This window comes from Branchiostoma floridae, chromosome 12, assembly GCF_000003815.2.
Source record: "Branchiostoma floridae strain S238N-H82 chromosome 12, Bfl_VNyyK, whole genome shotgun sequence".
Classification (NCBI taxonomy): domain Eukaryota; kingdom Metazoa; phylum Chordata; class Leptocardii; order Amphioxiformes; family Branchiostomatidae; genus Branchiostoma; species Branchiostoma floridae.
Genome location: NC_049990.1, coordinates 19,936,364 through 19,963,135, shown reverse-complemented (window position 1 = coordinate 19,963,135; position 26,772 = coordinate 19,936,364). Strand labels below are relative to the sequence as shown.

At 42.7% G+C, this 26,772-nt stretch overlaps 2 protein-coding genes across 2 annotated transcripts; both read left to right on the top strand.

Annotated features, from left to right (window-relative positions):
- The first annotated feature begins 82 nt into the window (after nucleotides 1–82).
- On the top strand, nucleotides 83–1,970 carry LOC118427163. The gene is made up of 4 exons (XM_035836800.1): nucleotides 83–258; nucleotides 306–748; nucleotides 1,050–1,663; nucleotides 1,956–1,970. Exons 1-4 carry the CDS (start codon nucleotides 83–85, stop codon nucleotides 1,968–1,970), a joined length of 1,248 nt encoding a protein of 415 aa, XP_035692693.1.
- Nucleotides 1,971–7,832: 5,862 nt separating this feature from the next.
- LOC118428239 lies at nucleotides 7,833–16,543 on the top strand. The gene is made up of 6 exons (XM_035838246.1): nucleotides 7,833–7,986; nucleotides 10,166–10,312; nucleotides 10,678–10,923; nucleotides 13,674–13,791; nucleotides 14,593–15,376; nucleotides 16,139–16,543. Exons 2-6 carry the CDS (start codon nucleotides 10,214–10,216, stop codon nucleotides 16,284–16,286), a joined length of 1,395 nt encoding a protein of 464 aa, XP_035694139.1. The 5' UTR covers nucleotides 7,833–7,986; nucleotides 10,166–10,213; the 3' UTR covers nucleotides 16,287–16,543.
- Nucleotides 16,544–26,772: the final 10,229 nt, after the last annotated feature.

Sequence of the window (26,772 nt, the reverse complement as noted above, 5' to 3'; positions counted from 1 at the left end):
CAGGGCCCTGCAGACAGGGGACCTAGACATGACAGAATAGCTACAGGAAGGCTACAGAGCCCTGCAGACACGGGACCTAGACATGTCAGAACAGCTGCAGGAAGGCTACAGGGCCATGCAGACAGGAGACCTGGACACAGCAGAACAGCTGCAAGAAGTCTGCAGGGTAATTCAGACAGGAGACATAGACAAGGCAGAACAGCTGCAAGAAGGCTGCATGGCTCAGCAGTCAGGGGACCTAGACAAGGCAGAACAGCTGTAAGAAAACTGCAGGACCCTACATTCAGGAGATCTGGACACGATAGAAAGGCTACAGGAAGGCTGCGGGTCCCTGCAGACAGGGGGTGTGGACACGGAAGAAGAGCTACACTAGGGCTGCAGGGCTCTGCAGACAGGGGGCATGGAGGCAGCAGAATTGCCGCAAAAGGCCTGCGGGGCTGTGCACAGAGCGGAGCTGGACATGGCAGAAGGCTTCAGCGCCCTAAAGAGAAGAAAATTGGACACCACAAAGCAGGTTTGAATGGTCTTGCAGACAGAGGACATGGACAAGAGGGAAATGCTGCAGGAGGGCTGCAGGGCCCTGCTTACAGGCAACCTGGACACGGCAGAACAGTGCCAGGAGAGCTACAGATAGGGGATCTAAACACAGCAGAGCAGCTGCAGGAGGGCTGCAGGGCCCTGCAGACAGGGGACCTGGACACGGCAGAACAGAACTTTGCAGCTGCGCTAAAGTCTGTTCATGGGAAAGGTGACTAAGTACTTAATACCACGGTTGACAATATGTCATCGTTGTAGCCAAATTGTGTAATGCAGTTATTTTAAAAGTACCAATGGGGAGAGATATCATCTCTACCACCGTAACTGATGGAAAAGCCTGGTTTCCATTATCCGCAATGCATTAACCACAAAATTGAATTTGCGGCAACTCGTCTGATCATTATGCATTCTACCGATAACACCACAATGATGTACAAGAAGACAATTTCTGTGCGAGTACAAAGAAGCAGTATTATCGATAATCAGTGATGCGATGTTTGTTTTCCACACAGAGTCAAGCAAAGAGGTGGAGCCACTTCTTAAGTTAAGTGATGTCTACCTGAAGAGAGGAATGCAGTCAAAAGACGGTGATGATTTCACCAAGGCAGCAGCGCTCTGTAACGCAGCACTGGTAAGATCCAAAACAGAAGACCAAGATGACATAAAACAAACAATCCAGTCCATAACCCAATCATTCGTTAAGCGCGTCCTGGGTATCACACAAGCGGTATGTATGGATGATGTAGACAAACACAAAACGATGTTGAAGGATGACAGACATGACGTAGCAAAAGAGATCGAAGAGATTGAACAACAGGCCGATCCTTACAGCCTTGATGATGACGACCCAAATATCACAGAAGTTGAGAAGAGGAGAGTGGAAGTAATCAAGGCATTGTTTCAGACAATACTGCATCAGCGAAGAACGTTTATAACTGGCCTTATAGATGAATGCATTGAGGTAATGGGTCCCCCTCCCTGTAAGTACGCCATGATGGGCTTGGGTTCACAAGCCACAGGTCTAGTAACACCGTACTCTGATCTGGAATTCGCCATTTTGATACAGAAGGATACAGAAAATAATGTTACTTACTTCCGCAACCTCACTCACTTCCTACATCTCAAAGTAATCAATCTGGGAGAAACTATTCTTCCTGCCATGGGAATTAAGTCTCTTAATGATTTCCACTCAGACGATCCACTAGACAACTGGTACTATGACTCTGTAACACCGCGCGGGTTTTCGTTCGATGGAGCCATGCCACATGCATGCAAGACTCCGTTAGGTAGGGGTAAAACGTGCGAACTTATCCGTACACCCAGCAATATGGTAAAGCTAATGGAAGAGAATGTAACGTTCCATTTGAAGAAAGGTTACCATTTTGCAAGTGTCTTGGGGAATGTCTCTTTAATCACAGGAGAGCAAGAGTTGATTGATGGATATATGTCATTATGGACAAAGCTACTGCGTGAAGACAGAAGAAAAATCCCCTCCTTACTCGCAAATGCCATAATAACAGAGAATTCAACAACGTTTGAAACAACTGTCCTGAGTGCCAGTCTGCTTAATGTTAAGAAAGAAATCTATCGATTTTCGAGCATTGCTCTATCATGTTGGGCACTGCTTTATGAAATACAACCGACGACAATCTGGGAAACCATTGCAAATATGCACAGTAATTGTGTCATTGACAAAGACAACGCGCATCACTTGTTGGTGATGGTCAGTATCTCAGCAGAACTGAGGCTGCGGACATACATGAACAATCACGGCCAAGTGGAAAATATGTCAGCATTATCGTCCATGCCGACAAAAACAGATCTAGGGGAAACATTAAGGAAAGTGTTTTACATCTCGAATGCAAAACAGCTCATGAGATACTATTACACAGCAACACCTTTAAAGCGCTTTGTCTCAAATATTATCAAGTCGCCAAGAGATGATTTAAAGCTATTTGATAATTCTTTGCAACTAAAAGCACAGGTATACGATAGTCTGTGTGATTACAATAACTCAAAGGCATGTTTGGAAGAATTTCTGCAGTACTATCAAACCCGATTTGGTGAAGCTTCCATGCATTCTGACATTGTCCAAACACTTCGCAAGTTAGGTGAAGCATGTCAGAACATGGGGGATGACAAAAAAGCCGTCAGCTATTACGAACAATCACTACAGATGAGGCGGACTATCTATGGTGACAATAGTGCACATCCTGATATCGCCTTGTCACTAAACAACTTGGGTAACGCCTGGATGGACCTGGGTGATCACAAAAAGGCCGTCAGCTATCACGAACAGTCACTACCGATGAGACGGACTATCTATGGTGAGAACACTGCACATCATGATATCGCCTCGTCACTAAACAGCTTGGGGCTCGCCTGGATGTGCCTTGGGGATTACAAAAAGGCCGTCAACTATCACGAACAGTCACTACCGATGATGCGGACTATCTACGGTGAGAACACTGCACATCCTGATATCGCCTCGTCACTAAACAACTTGGGTAACGCCTGGATGAACCTTGGTGATTACAAAAAGTCCGTCAGCTATCACGAACAGTCACTACAGATGAGGCAGACAATCTATGGTGAGAACACTGCACATCCTGATATCGCCAAGTCACTAAACAACTTGGGGAGCGCCTGGAAGGACCTTGGTGATCACAAAAAGGCCGTCAGCTATCACAAACAGTCACTACAGATGGAGCGGACTATCTATGGTGAGAACACTGCACATCCTGATATCGCCTCGTCACTAAACAACTTGGGTAACGCCTTGATGTCCCTTGGTGATCACAAAAAAGCCGTCAGCTATCACGAACAGTCACTACAGATGATGCAGACTATCTATGGTGAGAATACTGCACATACTCATATTGCCTCGTCACTAAACAACTTGGGTAACGCCTGGAGGGACCTTGGTGATTACAAGAAGGCCGTCAGTTATCACGAACAGTCACTACAGATGAGCCGGACTATCTATGGTGAGAATACTGCACATCCTGATATCGCTAAGTCACTAGGCAACTTGGGCAACGTCTGGATGGACCTTGGTGAATACAAAAAGGCCGTCAGCTATTACAAACAGTCACTACAGATGGAGAGGATTATTCATGGTGAGAACACTGCACATCCTGATATCGCCTTGTCACTAAACAACTTGGCTGTCGCCTGGATAGACCTTGGTGATATAAAAAAGGCCGTCAGCTATCACGAACAGTCATTACAGATGAAGTTGATTATCTATGCTGAGAACACTGCACATCCTGATATCGCCTCGTCACTAAACAACTTGGGTGTCGCCTGGCTTAACCTTGGTGATCACAAAAAAGCCGTCAGCTATCTCGAACAGTCACTACAGATGGAGCGGACTATCTATGGTGAGAACACTGAACATCCTGATATCGCCTCGTCACTAAACAACTTGGGTAGCGCCTGGGGGAACCTTAGTTATCACAAAAAGGCCGTCAGCTATTGGGAACAGTCACTACAGATGATGCGGACTATCTATGGTGAGAACACCCCAAATCCTCTTATCGCCATTGCACTTAACAACTTGGCTAAGGCCTGGAGGCTCCTCGGTGATCACCAAAAGGCCGCCAGCTATCACGAGCAGTCGCAACACATGCAGCGGGAGTGTTTGTGACGAGAACATCTGGCACTCGTACATTTTTTTCTTATTGCAAAACTTAGAAATCGCTTGTGACGGGAATTTTGTCATCTATTTTGCTATATTGACAAAGATGAAGAAGATTATCAAAAAGTACGACAACTTTGTTGTTGAATTAGAAATAAACTCGTTCCGGGATTTATGAATCACATCATCACATCAGTCCCAAAGGTTGTATACTTATGAATAGCATTATACTGATTTTAGTTTGAGGTTTGTGTTCCTTGTCAAGGGTGGCACAGGTTGTTCTTAAATCATTTTTTACTGATTGTGAATGATAAACATGTCTGATGTCATTCTATCTACTGAACACCGAATTTAACTTTTTTGCAACAATGAAACTGTGTGACAATGAATTCCGAACGCCGGACATTATGTAGTTGTCCTCTTGCCAATTACCTTTGTCTGTTTCTGTCATCATCATCATATCTTATCGCTCCATGTCCTAGTCTAGCAGCGGGCTGACTCGTTGGCCAGCCTTTCTTACTATATATCACTGAGCAGCTTTGGCGGAGTTCACAATTATTTGGTAAAAGGTGTTGTATGGTTTTGTAAAAGTCGTTGTATGGCTGTTTCTGTATCTTACATAATCTATGTTACTAAACAGACACCGTATAATATAGTAGCAAAGATTACATTTGTATGATTATCGTATCAAGACGTTACTTGTGTGCGCAAGAAAACATGGTGGAAGATAAAGCATATTTCATACGATTCCTTTCCTTTTAAGATTACGAAAAGAGGAGCTCTTAGGATCTTTACAGTAAGCTGTCCTACTAACATCAAAAACATATATACCTATGATTGAATTTTGAGGAGTATTAAAAGAGTTCATTATAAGAATCAATAACCCCTTTGTATTATGACCAAACGATGCTGTGATTTCATGTTATATTAAATGATGACAAGATACATACTAGTAGTCTTGTTTCTGTTTCCTTGAGTTGTCGTGTAGTAAACTAACTAGACTAGGGAGAATAACTATGCTAACTTTGCTTATTTGGCATGTCGGGGATTTAAAAGCGTCTTAGACCCAGTTCTCGTACCCAGACTGGATGTCGTTCATGCGCCCGTGTCCAGGGTAGTATGACTTCATGTCGTCATCACCACCTGTCGTGCCATCACTGGTCACGTGATTCTCCACCAACCCGCACTCTTCTCTCCACACACCTTCAAGAACCGCGCAGTAGACCTTCACCTCAGTGACGTCATCAAGGTCGTCGTCATCTTCCTGCCCGAACCAGGAGAAACGAACCTTCTGATTGGTCGTGACGTCATCTCGGTGGCAGAACTAACTGTCTTCCTGCCAATCAGCGTAGAGCACTGCACATCTCAGCTTCCTCTGCAACCGGGGACTCACGGGTACGTGCTGGGACAGGTGGCCGCTCTCGTAGTCACTGGAAAGTTAGAATACAATTTTTACTGACACGACAAAAGTATAGCGAATTCTGTAAGGCCTACCACAAAGAAACAAACAAGTGGATATAAAGGAATTAACTTACCACGTACAAGCAGATATATAGATAAACGTGAGTAAATTAACTGTTGAGTTTGACGTACTATTTACAGAGTTGGTTCAAATTCTAAGTTCTAAACATCATTGATATATTTGCCAGTATTTACACAATAATTATAAGGGTTATCCTAGAATGTAGTTAAGTTTACCAAAACGATTGAATGCATATTATTTTTTATTATTTATTAATTCGTTATAACAAGTGGAAAGAAAGATGCTCAAAACTCGAAATTTATGGTGGCAGGTCAGATAATCATTGAAATTAGAATCATAACCAAACAAAGATGCTTTACTACTTTACATACTAATAAACATAAACATAAACACACAAATCTCGCTCGGACAGGAACTGTTCCGAGCTGATCTCAGTGTCCGTCTTGTCTGTGACGTGTGGCGTGGATCCGATCACCTCTCGTGTAGCAGCGCTAAGCTCGTGCCGAACGGGACATGCCATGACTGTGATGACTTCTGCCTCTGTGAAGTCAGCGCGCCGAGGACTTGTCTCTCCAAACCTGTCGATGACGTCATTTCCCGCGTTTTCTCCGTCAGCGGGATCTGACAGATCGCAGGTGTTGATGACGTCAATAGTGATGTCATAGGTGACGTCATCCCCACAGAAGCGTCGTCCTTCCCGGCGTTCCCTTCGGAGACTTGGCCCCCTCCAAGAGGACACGCGGAAGGTGACTTCTTCTGGTCGCTGATGTAGGAGTTGGACGTCATCAGCTCGTTTGCCGGCCCCTGGTCATCATCACACATGATGGCGTCATTTTCAGACGACACGGCTGCTTTGTCGTGGTCTGCCCTCTCCTTTGTGAGGGGCGAGGACTGCATTGGTGACGCTGTATCGGACAAACAAAATAAGCTGTAGATAAACCGCCTTGCAAGCCAGACCCAGAAAAAAAAGCAGTTTTTTTTTTTAAATTCAAAGAGGTATAAAGTATGAAAAAGAATCTCACCTCATACAGCCCGGCAGTGACAAGAACGCCCCGCCCCGATGAAGAGCCCCAGGTCCAGACCGCTCCAGTCCGCATGGTCGGTCTTGTACGGCATGTCCGGACGGAGGCAGTTCTGCTGGGAACCGCTAGGATGCGGTGGTGAAGTGTGCAGAAGCACCATACCTGGGCCGCAAAATAATAAAGGACTCGTCGAGAAGAAATAAAAACAAAGACTAAACCTCAATTCTCATATCAAACGCTTCAAAACTAAGGAAAGGCTGTTAACCTGCAGTAGTGGCTTTTGTGTGTAGTAAATAGTGTAGTACAATTCACATTTTCGTTCAGTTTATCAATACATGTATACTTGACAGTGTACAAGGCACTAGTACATCTGTATGATTACAATATGATGTTTAAATACGCGCACCAGCCTTACGTTGTTAACCTAAATCTGTTAAATCACCTCGGTCGAATCCTTATCCATCAACTGTATGTTAGCACCGAAATTAGTGTCACAACATTTTTCTTCAGCCTAAGAAGTTGAGTATAAATTTGAACCATTCACTAACACTGACAGCGGCCACGTTAATAATTCACAGTGGAATCCTATTCTGTGTGATTATGAACTATGCTTGAACGAAGCTACACAACTATTGATAGAGCTAAAGTTGTAAACACAGACGACATTTATCATTCCTTACCTGCGGCTGGTCTAGTGTATGTAGGTACTGCAGTTCTGGAACAGACCCGCAAGGCGACGCCTAGCGCCGCTCTAGCGGTCTGCATATTTCCTCACACGGTACTTCGATACACAAAGGTTTAGTACAAGACTCTCTCGTCTTGATCGATAAAGCGAAATACTAATGTTTCTCAGGGAAACTAAAAGCTTTCGCGGATAATTCTCAATCAAAATATCGCTTTTCACAAGGGACACTGATTCTGGTTTGTGACTTCGCAGAGAAAGAAAACGCGATTTGCTTCTCTCGCCGACAGTTTGCCACTGGTAAACAACAACAACAAACTACCTGTTACCTGGAACAACCGATTGTGATGGTAATTACGATCGGTTTACGGACTTCCGGTGTTCTGGAACGCCACAATACGGTCCCTGTTGTAATTCATTATTGTCATATGCACCCAAAAAGCACGCGTTTCAATGCGCCAAAACACGATGCAAGGCCCTATATGATGCAACTTCCACTTTGCATAAGTGGGCGGATCCCGATATCTTGTCCAAACAGCTAGTAACACCTTACGCGCCAAACAAACGGCCTCTTTTGACCTTTGTGTCCAGGGAAAGACAACAGGACAGCTATACTCTTCAGGTAAAGACTCTATTTTCTATCGATTTTTACGGATTTCTATGTATTAGAATATGCTTGTCCACTTATGGGAGAATATGTATTAGAATATATCTAACCACTACTGCACCTGGGATTCACGGATACTCAGTTCAAATTGATATTTAGGCGGTAAAGAAGAAAGTAGAACAAATCATCTCAGGGTCTGTGAACTATAAGTCCCAAAACGATGTGTGCTCAACTTTTTTCCATTGATAAAACCAGATATCAGCTGCATCAGGGGACCATAGAACGGGTTATGGCTACAGAGACACAAAGGATAGCAAATTGACTTGTTTACTGTTTGCACAGTTCCATACGGTCGACAGAACCCTTCAGAAGTAAGGAACTACTCGCTACTAAGGCCTACGATGGAAATGACTTAATTGTTGTTCACATAGCTCTGCACTGTTTTAGCAAACATTGGTACGGTAACAAGAAACTCGACATTTTTTCCCATGACCTAGTTACCTTACCACCATTTACGCTTAACATGTAACCTAAATTACCATTTGAGCATTATTTTGTGTTGCAACCTACATAGAATGTTTAAAAACGGCTGTAAACGACATTTGACCATGTACCGGATTGACCAATTTCGGTGTTTGATATGTTGGCTCTTTGGAAAAAGTAGTTTGATAGAAGCACAGAAACAATGGAAAATCATCACATGTTTGCTGACCTACTTACCGTGTGGCAAATAGCCGAGTTACTAGGCTAGCGGACTATATAATAGCCGGATGTTACAATTTAGATTGCTGGTATTCTGGCTAGACGAACGTTGTTCCCTTGGAATTTGACTTTACATTGGTTTTGTCACTACACTCAGGTACAAAGATGGCTACTTGACTTTGGTTGTGGAGGTAAAAAGGATAGGGATGGGCTCCGCCCTAGACACAGGTGATGACAACATAGTGCTCCTAGCGCCAGTCGTAGAGATTCTTTTGCTTGTGCACGTCTGCGATGTGTTAACTGTGGTGAATAGTAGAAGAGCACCTCCCTTTCGGGACTGTAGAAGTCATTGGGTCAGATAATGATGTTTTTTTGGTCGGCCTCAATTGAATTACCACAAGCTGTGGTGCTTTGGCTGTAGTATGATAACATGTATGTCGTCTAGTTGTCTGAACATACTACTGCCGCGATACGGAATCTACCGTGTGGTATTCTCTACATATTTGTATAAGTGGGCAACTCCTGATATCCTATTCAAACGGCAAAGATAACTCTGGACACGCAAAACAAACGGTCGATCTCATTTGACCTTTCTTTTCAGGGAGAGAAGACAGGGCAGCTACACTCTTTAGGTTAAGACTCCATCTTCTATAGATTTTCATGGATTAGGTTGTAATTTTAGCCCACAACGAAATGTAGCCAGAGCTCTCTCAGTGCGTTGTCTGAGAGAGAAAAACACGTGTATGTACATCTCGATACTTGATAAACTGTTATTAAACAGTGTAACATTTCTACGAGGGCTTGATTATAAACAAACTGCCGTATCGTATTCTAGCCTTGTTTCAAGGCAGACAGTCATTGTTCTGTACGTCAAAGACTAAATACTCGATAACTTGAAGGGAGAATGTTTCATCGAGATAAAAAAGGCACTATCTTCACAACCATGATCTACTTACATTAGACATCCAACGTTTCGGTAACCGTCGACTGTCACCTCCCTTAGGACAGGTAACGGGAATAATCCAAGCTGTAGCTTAACCTGGAATCCAGTCTCCTTGTGGCACGGCCTACCGTAGTTAGTGTAGGCTTTGTAAGGGGCCAGTGCAGCTCTCATCAGCCGCCGGGGTAATCGTTCACACCCGGTAGCATTTTCACGCGGCAGGACTTTGCCCTGTGGATGGCAAATATATCTCCCACAGTGCGAAACTCCTACCAGGTGTTAAAGATTATCTCGGCTGCGGAAAGACTCTCCTGTCTCGAAGGTAGCCTGGCCAATCAACGGTAGACTGGATTTCAGGTTAGCTGCAACTAAGATGTGCCAAGTTGCTGCCAAAAATGCGGTCCCAAACGGATAATGTGGTCATATATACAAGAATAATTGTTGTTATAAATGTACAAGATATTTTGCAGCAGCAATAAATATGGAAGTCTACATGTTTAACCTACATGATGAAATTTTCCCCAAATGATTGTTGCTGTTATTTGTAATCAGCACTGCGTAGAAGATCAGGTGTTTCGGAGAAAAGGACTGTGTGCGACCATGGATGTATTCACAGCCGTTACAGCTCTAAGTGCAGTCGTTATCGTAGTCTACTTCCTACTCTCTCAACTGACTACACAGTCGTCCTCGTGGCCCAAGGTTTGTTGGTCTTCTTTTTAGGCCAATAACCATCTGCGCACATCACATAATAAGAAAACCGAGAGAAAGAGAGAGAGAGAGAGAGAGAGAGAGAGAGAGAGAGAGAGAGAGAGAGGGAGAGAGAGAGGGAGAGGAGAAAAGATGTAACAAATGTGTTTGGTTGTGTGAAGAAGTCGTGAATGTATTTACATGCATTGCGATATGTAGGTGCTTTTGTTAAAAACAACGAAATGGTTTTCAATGTATGCAAAACATGGACTTATTCTGTATATCAGTGAGTGAAATTTAAGATAATGCTACATGAAATGTAGGTTAACGTTATACGCAGTACATATATAACATCTTTTGTCGTTTCCTTCTCGTAGACAAAGCAACCTTTGGCTTACATTCGAAAGGTGATACCGAAAAAAAAGAAGCTCCACATGCCCCTAAACTCCCTTAACGACTTCATACCGGTGGGGGAAGCTACAGTGGTCCATGACGTGGTACAACTGTTTGTTCGTCGTGGGAAGGAATTTTCTGTTTACAGTATAGACTGGGAACAAGAAGTGGTGGTGCTGATCCGACCCGTGGACGGTGTGGCTATGAAGGCACATCCTTTCTTTCGTGAGGTTTGTCATGTTTCCTTGTTTATTACCTACGCCAAGAAGGTTATATTTTCAATGACATGATGTTGTGTCTTTATATGTAGGTCAACAGCATATAACTCGAGAAGCTGTGTATGGATTTTCATGATATTTGGTATTTGAGTAGCGGTTGCGGAAAGGAAGGTCGAGTTCGTAAATGGTTGGCGTAGCCTTTTTCGTCAGGACGGTAGCGGGCCGAGTGTGTGTGTCCATTTGATTGCGGAAAGCATTAACTCGAGAAGCCTTGAATGGATCCTGATTATATTTAGTAGGTGGGTATGGGTAAGGAACACGAAGGTCAAATACGATAATGGGCACCCTAGCGGCTTCCTAAGGTACTGCAGCAAAACTTTCATTTTTGATGTCTTGTGTTCTGGACATGCTGTGGTATTGATTTTTGAGTGGTAGATAGCCCTTGGGGCGAGAGTAAGTGCTGTGAGTTTGGACCCCCTAGTGGCATTTTTAGAACTGCAGGCACCAATTTCCTTTTAAACTTTGGACGAGAATAACTCATGAGCGTGTTGAAGGATCGTCATGATTTTTGGTATGTAAGTAGCCTAAGTGATGATTTACATAATATTATACTAATTTTGCAATTCAATAGCTAATCTTCATATTAATGAGGAAAGTATATAAATCCACTGGATTCCATGATAGGACTTTCAAACTTGTCACATAATTACATATATAATGTAACTGAGAAAGAGAGAATAGGTAATAGATACTAATTATGAAGATGACGGCCAAATTTGCATAGTTAAAGAGAAAATATAATACATCCATAGTGGTTAATGATGGGAATTTCATACTTACAACATTATGAAGCTTAGTGAGGGTGAACATTACTAGACATAAATCATTCAAATTAGTTCCATGTTTACATAATTAATCAGGAAACACTCAAATGGCCTTCTCTGCTACAATTAGACTTTAATACTTCGCGGATCGGACTTGTTTTTCTTGGATAGAGAGGATGATTAACCGAGACAACGTATGTAAATCAGGGTCTTATTTGAATAATTAACTGGGCAAATATAACTACTTCAATCGAAAAGATTCAAACCATTTGGCGAAGATATGAGGTCGTGGAACTCTAGTTGACAGATACTTTTGAGAATGTGTTGTGGTAGCAGAACACAGTTTTTCGCCTATGGGGATTTCTATAGTTAAGGACCCCAAAGTGAGGTGGTTCGACGACTCAAAAGATATATCAGGGTGCAAAAGTAATTAACAAGAATTCAATATGTTGGAGTTCAGGGTAGAATCTACAACATATGTGAAAATGAGCATAAGTTTGTCGGCTCGTTTTCCCAGAAAGAACACTTTGAAATGACCCCCAGCGGAGGTCACCATACTGCAGCCGACACACGGAAGTAGCGGGAACCGGATTCGTGCGCGAAATTCTACCCAGCCAAAAAAGCATCGTAACCCAACTCATACAGCCTTAAAACTTACATATTCCTCTACTATCTACCACAGTTTCCGACTCGCTGACGTGCACAGAAAAATTTCTATGCCTTTTCAAGAACTGCGACGCCCTATTTTGTGCCCGACCTATTTATGTCTACGGGGGTCGCCCATAAATACTGTGCGACCTTGTCGTGTTGGCGAACGGTTAGATTCAAGGTTCCGGGTCGGTGTTTAAATCTGACCGGCGTTGGCGTAAAGTTGGAGTAATAGGCCGGAAGTGTGCAGTTGTCTCCCTAACTTTGGCTCCCTGTTGCTAGGTGATCATTATAGCTGAGCATAGATTTTTCGAATTTGCTGAAAAGCCCGTGGGTTGAATTGTTTTTGTGCGTGGTGCAGTTGGACGGCCAGCGAAGCCTGTATATTATTCCGCGGCAACAGTGATGCAGTTTTGTCGCCTGATGACCCAAATATCAGCGTTTTTCATCCGCTTTCAATGAATTTACGTCTTACGTCGGAGATTTTCACATGACTTTCTTTGTATTTTCCTTTTTCAATTTACGTCATCGGAGATTGCAAAAAAGTTATCAAATGACTTTCTTTTTATTTTCCTTTTTCAAAAACATGAAGAATGTAGCTTTCCTGCCGCAATGGCCGTTATCCTTGGAAAATTCGTTTTTTTTCAAAGTAGTTTCGATCAAAAAGTGTTAAAAAATTATACTTTTCGGGTCCAAAAGTAAAAAAAATCACAACGTATTCTACATGAAATGAACAGGCAACAGACGATATCAATATGTTTGTCGCAAAGAAGCTGGAAACGGCTTTCTATCGTATTGATTGATTTTCGCGTCCTACGTTTCTTAGCGGAACTATGGCCCTGCCCTTCCGCCTGAGGTTGTCCGCCTAGCTCCGAAATCGTAAAAGAAACTCCGGTCCGAGAAGCTATATGGCGGCTGGCCCAGAACCGCCATAGATCCTCAGTTCAAAACGACTGACATCCTGCCGATGTTTTGCACTTTTAACGCCTATTCCCTTCCACCCGGCTGTAAAAAATGGGTTCGGTTGGGGAATTCAATGCGGTGGAAAGAGAGGATTTGGCTTCGCCTTCTAATACCGTGCCGAAGACATAGTGGATACAAACCCAGTCGTAAAGAAGTGTACCTCATGCGGTTTATATATATATATACATATATCTATATCTATCTATCTATCTATCTATCTCTCTCTCTCTCTCTCTCTCTCTCTCTATATATATATGTGTGTATTCAAGAATGATAATTGCTCTACAGTGCTTTTTAAACCTTATGAACTTTTAAAAACTTCTTAAGGCTCAGAGACGAAACGCAGCCGAGGTTCTCTGTGTTCCCTTGGAGCGGCTCCAGGACGTGGCGAGCGCTGTTGCTGACCAAGTTGCGCATGTGCAGGAAGTCTTCATCTTCATGACAGGTAAAGCTTGGCAAAAAAGTTCTTTTTTTTGGTTAAGGTCTTGGAAAAATAGGGTCAAGATTCTCTTCTTTTATCTTATCTCATTTATTTCTTTTTGATTTGAATCGAAGTGAGACAACAAATACAGTCCAGCTAATAAATCAGACCTTCAAATGTACTTGTTATTATGTCAATATACTCTGTACAAGTATTTTAATAAACTGAACAAAATCTATATGTTTACATTCTTATTGCAACCGTCCAATGCTCTAAGCTAATAACAGTGACTGAAATACAGGAATTTAATTTTTAAACATCGTTACATCTTACCCCCTCCCCAACCGTTCGGTATCCGTTCCTTCTATCTGACGGACCAAGACCGTGCTACTCTGTGCTCTAGACACTTTGGATAACCCCCTGCCCTGACTGTTATATGGCACTACCTAACCTTATCCAGCCTGTTTTTCTCTGCATGTGGCACTGTTAAGTTATCGAGTTGACTACACTGCCCCATTGTCCCTTTTCCGCCCAAAAGTAATAAAAAAATGAGATTTTAAGGATTTTATAAAAGCGTGCATTGATTTCTACCTAATTTTGAAGAGCTCTACCCCTCCGACAACGGCCAACATGCCTAACATGGGTATTTTAGCTTAAATCTAACAGTGCATGTTTTTTAATGCAAACAATTTAACATGATACATTTTAGCCAAAAAGTTTTCAAGGCTTTACAAACTAGCGTCTTCCTGAATGCAAAGTAGCAAAATACGATAATGAAAACGAAGAAACAGGTTTTATGTGTTGTTTCTGTTCTACACAATACAGCGCGATGTGGTTCGACTCTGGTAACGCGACTTGTAGAGGCTACATCGGTTGCACAGGCTGTAAACGAGCCTGAGGTGTTCTCTGTCATCAACATGGCTCTCCTCCGGCTCAAGCGGTCCTTTCAACATGGGCAGACTCCACCCCATCACAGCTGTCATACGTCTCTGTCAAATGAAGAGTCTACCATTGGTCTTCTGAGGAACGTACTCACCTTGCTGAACTACAACCTCGTGACGTCAGATCCACGTCATCGTGACATAATTTTCTACAAGTTCAGGCCTGACGTCATCCTCATGGCTGACCTGATGGCTCGCGCCTTCCCGTCTGCCAAGAATGTTTTCATGTACAGAAATGGACTGGAAGTTACAGAATCGATAAGTCGAGCCTTCCTCAATGAAAGATATTTACTTTACGTGGCTTATTGGGTTACGGTACGCCTTGGTTTGGGGAAGCTTTTGGTTCCATCAGTTAACCACTTGCAATGTTTCGGAGATGACCAGAAGTTCTCGCCGGTCCGCCATCGTGGCTCGGGCTTCTTTGACCTGTGCACGACGTGGGTCGGTGTGATGCAGTGCGCCGCCGATCTTCAGAGGAAACAACCTGGGTATTTCTTCCACGCTGTCATCCACTACTCAGCTCTCGTCAACAACAAAGAGAAGACGTTCCGTCTACTCATGAAGAAGCTCGGCTTGAAGTGGAGTCCACAGGACTCCGGAGAAGACATGGATAAGATCAAGAGAGCTTTGGTTGAAGACAGCCAAGCAGGAACCATTATATCTGCAAAGTAAGGCCATACTATCGTTTCATGGGCTTCTAATCCCAAAACATACCTGTTTTGGCTTATCCAATGGCTAAATAGTGTCCGACTAGCCCGTGGCTACATGTACTCAATCAGGGAGGATAATAATGTTATTCAAAAATATTGATGTTGCTCTCCTCGTGGATATATCAACAACAATACAAATACTCGTGGTGCTAATTTCTTTTCAGAGTAATTTATATGTTGGGGTACAAAGTCAGTGACCCGCGCAAATCCCTGTGGGAGTTTAGCCGCAAAGAGGAAGGATGGAAGTTAAAATCTACTCAGAATGCACATGTTGACTAGGTAATAATTGAATGTTAACAGCCTTTGTTCTAACCGACTGCATGCAGATCTTGGGGGCCAGCTGGATACTGTTTAGCAGTGGGATACCGTCTTTGTTCCAGATCGATCTGCTTGGCATAACGCTAGTTCACCTTTATCCGTGGAGTAACCTATATCCGTTGTTTTTTTTTCAAATCAGCGCATTTAGGGATATCAAGTCTATTGTAATATTGTCAAAATATAGAAGCTTGAACTCACATTTCATCAGAATGATAGCCCTAAGTAACCTGCTTTTGAAAACAATGGATATAGGTTACCCCGCGGATAAAGGTGAACTAGCGTTACATGTAGCACGTTTTGTTTGACACTGTTCCGTACTTTAGCATTTTAGATCCCTGAATGTGATCCATACAACCTTCCTAACGGAGGTTTGTCATCTCTGAACTCTTGTTTATATCCCAGAGGCAGGAGGCCCGGTGAGAAGTGGGAACCGGACGTTTCACCGCGCTGGGTGGGGCACTGGGAACGAGAGTACTTTCAAGAAGTCTGTCGCCATGCTGGGAACGAGATCTCCGGGCCTGACTTCCTCCTTCCTGACACCATAGTGTGAACGAGCAGTGGTCGGAATTTTTCCGTCTGCTTAGAGAACGCCTAGCTCGACCATTCTCTAGATATATAACCATGTGTCATCAAATGTAGAACTAAATATCTAGCCAACAATAAACTATCATAGAATACACATTTTTGAAATCTCCAAGCAGATGTACATAGCAGTTGGGATTGAGCAAGTAGGCTATCCTTGTTTGTTTGCGTATTTTGCTATGTTCTCTTCTGTTTTTGGGGCCAGTGTATTTTACTGAATCTATCAAGGATAGTTGATATAGAAAGTTATAGTTTCTTTGAAATACCGGAAGCTTTCTTACTTTGAGAGCCTTTAACAATAACATAAAGTTTGAGTTTAAAGTTTGCCCTGTTTTCAGTTATAATGTAATTTGTAAAGAATTACATGTTCAGCATTTATGTGTTCACGAACAAAGTTTCCTCTAAATATGCCGACATATTCTGCTAAAAAGTTGTTAAATACTACATATTCTTCTGATATGATATATGCTACTTAATTTGATTGATTGTTCATTTCCTGGTGAGCAATTTTCGATTCGAAAAACTCAGTAGGCAATTCAGTGGTAATGTTTCTAAATACCAAGAGATTCTTCGTTGTATGGTGGAGCGGGTGGATCAGCATGCTGTTAGAAACGTCGACAAAAACAAGAAGTGCCACGAGTGCTTCGTATAGGAAAATTAAATGTCTAGACCTTTCATAACAAAATTGGTCAGCAGCTAGACAGAATTTATTGCAAAATAAGTCAGAAGTTCCCGTCATTTACCACAATGAAATTATAGCATTTTTTCATTAATTATGCAAATTAGGTCATTTTGCATAATATATATCAATCAATATTCTTCTTCTCGGCTACAAATTTCACATGTTGCAATTGTCCTATAATGGAACTGAGCGTGTTTACACAATTTCCTAATTAATTATGCCAATTAGATACCAATTTGCACAATTAATATGTCATTATATGAAGCATCACTAAAGCTATCTACATACCAAAAATAATAACAATCCGTTAACCCCTTCTTGAGTTATTCCCTTTTAAAGTCTGACACTAAACCTGCCCTGCAATTCCAAAACAAGCCGCTAGGGGACCCAAACATACACCATTTACTCTCGACATTAAGAGCTGTCTACCACTCAAATATCATGACCACAGCGTGTTCACAACTCGAGATATCAAACCCGGAAGTTCCGCTGCAGTACCGTAACAAGCCGCTAGGCGGCCCAATATCTAACCGTTTCCAGGTCCCATCGAGACCTACCCACATACTAAATATGAATACAAGCCACTCAGGCATTCTCGAGTTACGGTGGTCTTCTACACACATGCCCCCCCCCCCCCCCCACGCCCCACACACACGCTACCGAAAACATAACCTTCTTGGCGAAGGTAATAAATTCAAATCGAATTTGTGGAGAACAAAACTATGGAAAACAATGACGACCCGTCTCAGTGAACTCCGAAATGAAATGCGATGAAGTGGATGGATGGATGGATGGATGGATGGATGGATGGATGGATGGATGGATAGATGGATGGAATATAAACAATAAACCTTTTGGCCGGCAAAAATGCGACCTCCAGAGCCTCACAGACGAACTTACTCTGAGGATTGGGTCTTTCGTCATGGAAGTTAGTTAGAAAAGAACAAGGTCAAGCTTTACAAAACCGCGGTAGTCAAAGGTCCGTATGGTATGGCTGTGAAACGCAGTAAACACTATCATATGGGCAATGACGAATCGGATGACCAGTATTCGAAATGAAGTGTGCAGTCGAAGGAACAAGCATCGAACTTCCAGTTCTACTTCTTTCTTCAACAGCAAAGTGTGTTGTTTTCTAAGATACCGCGCACCGGGTCACCGTTTAATTCCGCTACATAAGTGTAAACAACTGCCTGCTGCGGTACAACTAAAAGACCTTTGACCTACGTAATGTTTATCTACAGGGGTTTTCCAGCACAGCCACCAAGGCATTTCATGTTTACAAAATGACACTGGGTTCAATGGCTTTAAAACAATAGGGATTTTTGTTCAGTAGATTTGTGCTTGTCCTTTTTTTACAATGCACGTAGACCCGTTAGACAGTGTGATAGTCCATTTCGTCGCCTTTGTATTGATACCAAAGTTCCCCTGTTAAACCCTCGCAGTACAAACAGGTGCGGCCGCACCTGGGGACTTCCGCATTTTTTCCTGACAGCGTTTTTGGGCTCAATGTTCGGTTTAACCCACCAATTCGAAGACTTGGGACGGATTTTACAATAAGCAGGCCTCAATTGGTAACAATACTGGAGACAACACAGACCTAACGAGACTAAACAGGTATGTGGGAGTGACGTTGTACTTTAACGATCTTTAATCTATTCAACATGAACGCAATATTTGCACTGTTGTTTCTAACAGATACTGTTCCTGACAGATACTGTTGTCAATCTAGAACAAAAAATCACGTTATCTAGTAAGGACAGTAAATTACAGTTAGACATAAAGGCGAAGTTCGTAGAGCTTTTGTTTAAAGACTGATGCCAGTTATTTGTAAACATGGTAGGTGTGTGTGTGTGTGTGTGTGTGTGTGTGTGTGGTGGGGAGTATCAATTGAAGCAAGGAGGTTTCATACCCTTGGTCGCAGGTACAGCTATTACATTTTCTACCTACTGTCTCCGTTATGGGGACAGACTGAGGCGACAATTGGCCACAATTCTATATTCTTTCCTAGGTTTTTTTTTCTTTTCTTTTGTTTCATAATTATTCATTTTAACCTGTATAGTCTAGCCACAATTCTGAAACTGCCACGTCATCCGAGTCCGGTCAGGGGAATTCCATGACAGGTCGGTATGTTTTCACCGCGGGATTTCCGATTGGGGAAATTTTGTTTGTGAGCTTTTGTGTATGACTCAGGGTGATTTGACTTGGTTTAAAACAAACATACGGTATATTACACGATAGATTATACGTGGCTCTTTGATGCCAATGTATTCGGGCGTCCTTAGACGGATTTCACAATAAGCAGGCCTCAACTCTTTACTGTAAACAGTACTGGGGACAACACAGACCTAACAAGACTGAACAGGTTAGTATGAGTGACGTTCACTACGGTACTGTAACGGTCTTCAATGTACTCAACAAGAACGTAATATTTGAACTGTTGTTTCCATACACTGTTGTCATTGTGAAAAGATCACAGTTTCTATTCACGACAATACGTAGCTCACGGTTATATGCAAAAGCAGAGTATTTGTTTAAAAAACTGAAGAACAGGTGTTCCTTTGTGAACATGGTAGGTAGGTGGGTGGGTGGGTGTTAGGTATTTTTCGGGAGGGGGGTGGTATCAATTGAAGCAAGGAGATTCAAAACACTTGGCCACAGGAAAAGCTGAGTGTACATTTGCGACCCAATGGTTCCATTAATTATGGGGGCAGACTGAGACGAAAACGGGCCACAATTGTATATTCTTACTTAGCAAGTCTTTGTTTTCTTTTGTTTTATCATCGTTTAGGTTGACCTGCATAGTTTAGCCAAAGGTCTGAAACAGGGGAATTCCATGACAGATCGGTATGTTTTCATCACGTGACGTTGGGTTTTCTCGATCAGCGCGCAGTTTTTAGTGATCGACGGCGATTTTTAGGATGCCCAATTCTCGCTGTAAACCGCAACTTGTTCCGCGACTAGTCGCCGGTGATCTTTGTCGCAGAGCTTTGAGATGTCGGGCGAGTGGAGACCGACTTATTGATCATTAATCGCAAATAGGACGACGCACGCACGTTGGTCGGTTGAGTTTCGTCCGACTTCCGTTTGTTGGCAAATGGCCTTTGACCTAATGAGTAATTCTATCAAAGGCGATCGCCCGATCTTTGCTCGATTGTGACAGGGACCACTTTTAGGTGAAAATTACGCGCGACCCTCTGTCGATCTTAGAATCGGCCGACCTTCCAGCGATCGCGAAGTACGCCCAAAGATCGTATATAATGTGACAGGGGTATCAGCAAAGTACGTGTTGTATCTTACGCAAGTGTTTTAAATGCGCTTTTTAACGATGGCCCAGGGGTGGTCCTATTATAAAATGCTGTGGATTTGTGAAATTATCCTCACATCATTAGCTGTGTAAATTATCCCTTGGTTGACATCAATAGCGTTTATTTACGGAAGGCATCTCCGAAGTTATCTACATATCAAAAATCACGACAATCGTTCTTCCCCTTCCCGAGTTCTTCCCCTCCAAAGGGATTATGTAACTGCGCACGCACGGACGACTTACTTTAGAATTCCGGGGATTTTTGCCGGGCTGTCCTCCTTAATTATGTAAACTAGCATCTGGTTTGCATAAATAGCCCCCCCCCCCCTCAATTATGGAAGGCATATCTGATGTTATCACCAAAATCACGACGAATCTTCAACCCTTTTCTGCGTTATACCCTTCCGAAGGGATGATGCAATTGCGCACGCGTAGACTGAGATGATGATTGGGTGCACTTTTGTATTCTTGCAAAGCAAGTTTTTGTTTCTTGTTTTGTTTTATCTGTCAGGTTGACCTGTGCAGCCTAGTCACGAGTCGGAATCGGCCACATCATGGGACAGAGAAATTCCAAGACAGGTCGGTATGTTTTCACGTGTATAAGTTGGGTTTGTGGGCCTGTTTGTGAGTAAGTGAGGAAACTGTATGACTAAAGGTGATTCTGAATTGGTTTAAAACAAACACACCACATGATTCACATGATATGCATGTAGTATACCGTGGTTACCAAATGTCACAATACAAGTGCTTTTACAACGCCGACTACTCCTTGCCGGCCATGTGGCCAGTAGCAGAGAGCCAGCCGAAAACTCTTGTTCTGGACATCTGTTTTCTCTACGAAACGTGTTGGTCGCCTAAGGCTAACTTTGAAGAAACTTATTGAGTCAGCAACTAGTCTGAATGGCCCGGAACTTCTCGCAGCGATGTGTGACAGACTGTACTGGAAGTCAAACTTTACTTGCTGTACCTCAGAGGATGACTAATGATGATGATGATGATAAAGATACGTGGTTCTTTAATCCCCCATGTACTCAGGCGTCCTTACCCCCAGAGTACATAGAATGGACTTGCATGAAACACTAATTATAAGTGGAACAGAACACCCAGAATAGTGGAAAAAACTAAACTGGTTTCTAGATCTAGACTGCCTGTTGTGTCCTAACGCGGAGCCGTTAGCACAATCGATATAGTTTGAGCAACTGTAGGCTTACTCATTTATATTCACATGTGGCTTTTGCACATTAAGAATACGACATGTAATAATTGCCTTCGCCTAGAAGGTTATGTTTTCGGTAGCGTTTGCATAACTCGAGAAAGCCTGGATGAAGTTTATTTTATATTTGTCATATGTATTGATATTGATATTAAGCAGAAGAGTAGGTCTTGATGAGACCTCGAAACGATTAGGGCTCTTTCAGTTGTCATATGTCGTGATCTGGACATTCTATGGGCATAGAGTAAGTGATGTAAGGTTTGGTTCGCCAGAGGCTTTCTCAACTGCAGGAGGTGATTTTGTTGCAAACTTTGGACAAAAATACCTCATGAACATGTCAACATGACTGGCCATCCTCATTTTTGGTAATTGGATAGCCTAAGCGATTATTAACCAAATTAAATACTAATTATTCAAAAAGTGTTAAATGATGGTAATTTCATACTTGAAGTATTATGAAACTAACTAAAGATGAATATTATAAAACAGGGATCCTGCAAATCAGTGTCACATTCACATAATTTATGAGGAAATACTAAAATCATTTGCTAATTTACTATGGTAAGACTTTCATACTTTCAACAACTTTTGTTTCTAAGTGGTAGAGAAGATGATCAACTGAAACAATTTATGCAAAGGAGGACCCTTTTTGCGTTATTCATTGGAAATAATTATGATACTTATCTCGAGAAGGTTGATATTGTTTGACTAAAGTATAAGTTCGCGGAACTCTAGCTATCTGATTATTTATATCCAAATGAAAGCTCATCTGTGTTGGTAAATTCCATAGTGAACAGTTTAAACTTTGTTCCAACACAAGGGAAGACACTCACCATAAATTTTCGGCCGGATACTCCGACCTTCATCAGATGACTGATTCGCTGCTCTATTCCGGAAGTCGTCGGATGACGTCTGGTAGCAGCGAATCATAAAAGGCGGGAAGGCGAAACCTGCCACCATCACGGTTCAATGAGGGTTGATGTGCCCTAATGTAGATAGCTTCCTTGACGCCCCTCACAAACCAATCCTGTTCAGAGTCCAAGATACGAACTTGGTCCAAAGACACAGAGTGGCCCGGAGATTCAACGTGTATATGTTGAGACACTTCCGAAGATGTTGAACTGCGACGTTTATGTTCCAAGAAACGGGTTCTTAATGATCGTGTCGTTTCCCCGATGTACGACTCAGTGCACGGACCTCTGAGTTTCTGTCCCGTACAACGAATGTGGTAGACCACGCCGCACTTGTGTTCTTTGGGCGTCTTATCCTTAGGCGCCACCAAAAGCTGCCTAAGTGTCCTAGTCGGCCTAAAGCAAGACTTAATACCGTGTGAGTTGAAGGTTCTACGTAAGGCCTCAGACAAATTTTGAATATATGGCAACACTGCTAGCCCCTTGTTCACGGAAGTGGGGCGATTGTGATTGCCAGTCCTGGTAGTTTTGGGTGCTGTCGCTCTGGACACTGCCCACTGGGGGTAACCACACTTACGTAAAGCTTGAGTTATGTGTTCTTTCTCTCTTTTTCTATCTTCAGGGTTGGTGATGATAGAATCAGCCCTATGGAACAAGGTACTGATGACACCCAATTTGTGTTCTAATGGGTGACTAGAATGGAAATTTAAATACTGGTCCGTATGTGTGGGTTTTCTATAAATTGTTATGTCCAACATGAGTCGTACATCGGGGAAACGGCACGATCATTAAGAACCCGTTTCTTGGAACATAAACGTCGCAGTTCAACATCTTCGGAAGTGTCTCAACATATACACGTTGAATCTCCGGGCCACTCTGTGTCTTTGGACCAAGTTCGTATCTTGGACTCTGAACAGGATTGGTTTGTGAGGGGCGTCAAGGAAGCTATCTACATTAGGGCACATCAACCCTCATTGAACCGTGATGGTGGCAGGTTTCGCCTTCCCGCCTTTTATGATTCGCTGCTACCAGACGTCATCCGACGACTTCCGGAATAGAGCAGCGAATCAGTCATCTGATGAAGGTCGGAGTATCCGGCCGAAAATTTATGGTGAGTGTCTTCCCTTGTGTTGGAACAAAGTTTAAACTGTTTACTACTGATTATCTATGTTTTATCTAGAGATATTACAGAGAAACTATTGTTGAAACGATGATTAGAGGTGAATGCCGCAGCACATGTACAAAACTCACTGTGCATACAACTGACAGGTGTTCTTGTACAGTACCGAATCAGTCTTCAATGGTTAAAAAAAATACAAAATCTAAATCTCGTCTTGAACCATATACCTCCAGAGAGGAAAAGGAACAGGATTTTCCTGTCGTCCACCAAAAAGAGCAAAGCTGGACTCATTAACATCGGAGACAAAGAAGAGGACACTGAAAAGTTGGTGGCAATTTTGATTATTGTTCTTGTTTACTGAAGAGAAAAAGGGCTTTTTCAGTCAACAATATACATTGTAGTGAACCATTAAATGACGTAAACATAACATTACTAAACATAACAAAATATATTTGCATTTTGTTCTTAAATAACTTGGATCAGCACAAGCTTTTTCGTAATAAACGCCAATAAAGGCGCGGTCAGAATTGGACCAGATCCCATAGGGAATGCCGGTGAATTGCCAAATATCGTGGATACCCCTGGTGTGCCCCACGGGTAGGTCACGGCGTCTACTTGTTACCGGGTCCCAGGTTGATTGTAACTACGAGTTAAAATGATCCCGGGACCAGCCGTACTAAAATAAAATGTCCCAGGAGTTGCAGGGTAACTCGGAGGGCCATGAAGGGATCACGCCCGAAAGTGAAAAAAAGTCCGTGAACTTCCCGGCAGGGCCCCTTTTCTTCCAAATGTGACCAAACATTTATGCTAGAATACATGAGAATTAAAATTGTATGTCATTTCACCAGCACCTGCACCAACAACCTACAAGAGGGCTGCAGGGCTCTGCAGACAGGAGACATGGACACGGCAGAACAGCTTCAGGAGGGCTGCAGGGCCCTGCAGACAGGAGACATGGACACTGCAGAACAGCTGCAGGAGGGCTGCAGGGCCCTGCAGACAGGGGACCTGGACACTGCAGAACAGAACTTTGCAGCTGCGCTCAAGTCTGTTCATGGGAAAGGTAACTAAATACTACACGGTTTGGAATAGGGCATCAATGGAGCCAAAATCATGTCATGCGGTCAACATTTTTTATTCAAGGGGACACGTACGTAGCAGGTATGTCATTTTTACCACCGTTGCCGCTTAGAATAACCTGAATATCGTGCCCCATATATGTGGTAAACGGAGGCAGCAAGGTGCTAACAAGGCAATAATTAGAAGCCGTATAGGAAATGGTAACCGTCATCGCGATATCGGGTAGAATACAATGTTGACCATGCAAACATATTTCTGTATGCAAATTGCTTCTTGGTTATCAATTCATAGTAAATGTATGTAAACTGATCACACAAGGTTGGCAGGAGTCACAAATTGACTTTGGCTCACGTTTTGCATGTCAATAGTGCATGCATAAGTGAATTTGCCTCAATTCGTCTGATCACCATGTATCATAACAATGACGTCACTATGATGTACAAAGGGTTTCTGTAAGGTTGCCGAGAAGTACTATTTTTCACTAATATAATACTTGTATTTAATACAGAGACCAGCAAAGAGGTGGAGCCACTACTAAAATTAAGTGATGTCTACCTGAAGAGAGGAACGCAGTCACAAGACGGTGATGACTTCACTAAGGCAGCAGCGCTCTGTAACGCAGCACTGGTAAGGTCCAAAAGAGAACAAAAAGGTGACATAAAACAAACAATACAGTTGATAACCAAATCATTCGTTAAGCACGTCCTGGATATCACACAAACGGTAGACATCGATGACGTAGACAAACACAAAACCAAGTTAAATAAAGACCGACACCAAGTAGAAAAAGAAGTCGAAGAGATTGAACAACAGGCCGATCCTTACAGCCTTGATGATGACGACCCAAATATCACAGAAGTGGAGAAGAGGAGAGTGGAAGCAATCAAGGCATTGTTTCAGACAATACTGCATCAGCGAAGAATGTTTATAACTGGCCTTATAGATGAATGCATGGAGGTAATGGGTTCCCCTCCCTGTAAGTACGCCATGATAGGCTTGGGATCGCAAGCCACAGGTCTAGTAACACCGTACTCTGACCTGGAGTTTGCAATTTTGATAGATAAGGAAACAGAAAATAATGTCACCTACTTCCACAACCTAACCCACTACCTGCATCTCAAAGTAATCAATCTGGGAGAAACTATTCTTCCTGCCATGGGGATTAAGTCTCTTAATGATTTCTATTCAGACGATCAAATGGACAACTGGTACTATGACTCTGTAACACCGCGCGGGTTTTCGTTCGATGGAGCCATGCCACATGCATGCAAGACTCCGTTAGGCAGGGGTAAAACATGTGAACTTATCTGCACACCCAGCAACATGGTGAAACTTCTGGAAGTCAATGTAACGTCCTTTTTGAAAAAAGGCTACCATCTTGCAAGTGTATTGGGGAATGTTTCTTTAATGGCAGGAGAGCAAGAGTTGATCGATGGATATATGGCATTATGGACTAAGCTACTGCGTGAAGACAGTAGAAAAATCCCCCCCTTACTCGCAAATGCCTTAATGACAGAGAATTCTCAAACGTTTGAAAGACAAGTCCTGAGTGACAGTCTGCTCAATGTTAAGAAAGAAATCTATCGATTTTCAAGCATTGTTGTTTCATGTTGAGCCCTGCTTCACGAAATACAACCGACAACAATCTGGGAAACGATTACAAAGATGCACAAGAATGGTGTCATTGACGAAGAGAACGCGCATCACCTGACGGTGATGGTCAGCATCTCAGCAGAACTGAGGCTGCGGACATACATGAACAATCACGGCCAAGTGGAAAATATGTCAGCATTATCGTCAATGCCGACAGAAACAGATCTAGGGGAAAAATTAAGGAAAGTGTTTTACATCTCAAATGCAAAACAGCTTATGAGATACTATTACACAGCAATACCTTTGAAGCGCTTTGTCGCTAAGATTATCGAGTCGCCAGGAGATTCTTTAAAGTTATTTGACAATTCTTTGCAACTAAGATCACAAGTATATGATAGTCTGTGTGATTACCCTAACTCGAAGGTGTGTTTTGAAGAGCTTCTGCAGAACTATCAAACCCGATTTGGTGAAGCTTCCATACATTCTGACATTGTCCAAACAATTCACAAGTTAGGTATAGCATGTCAGAACATGGGGAATCATAAAAAAGC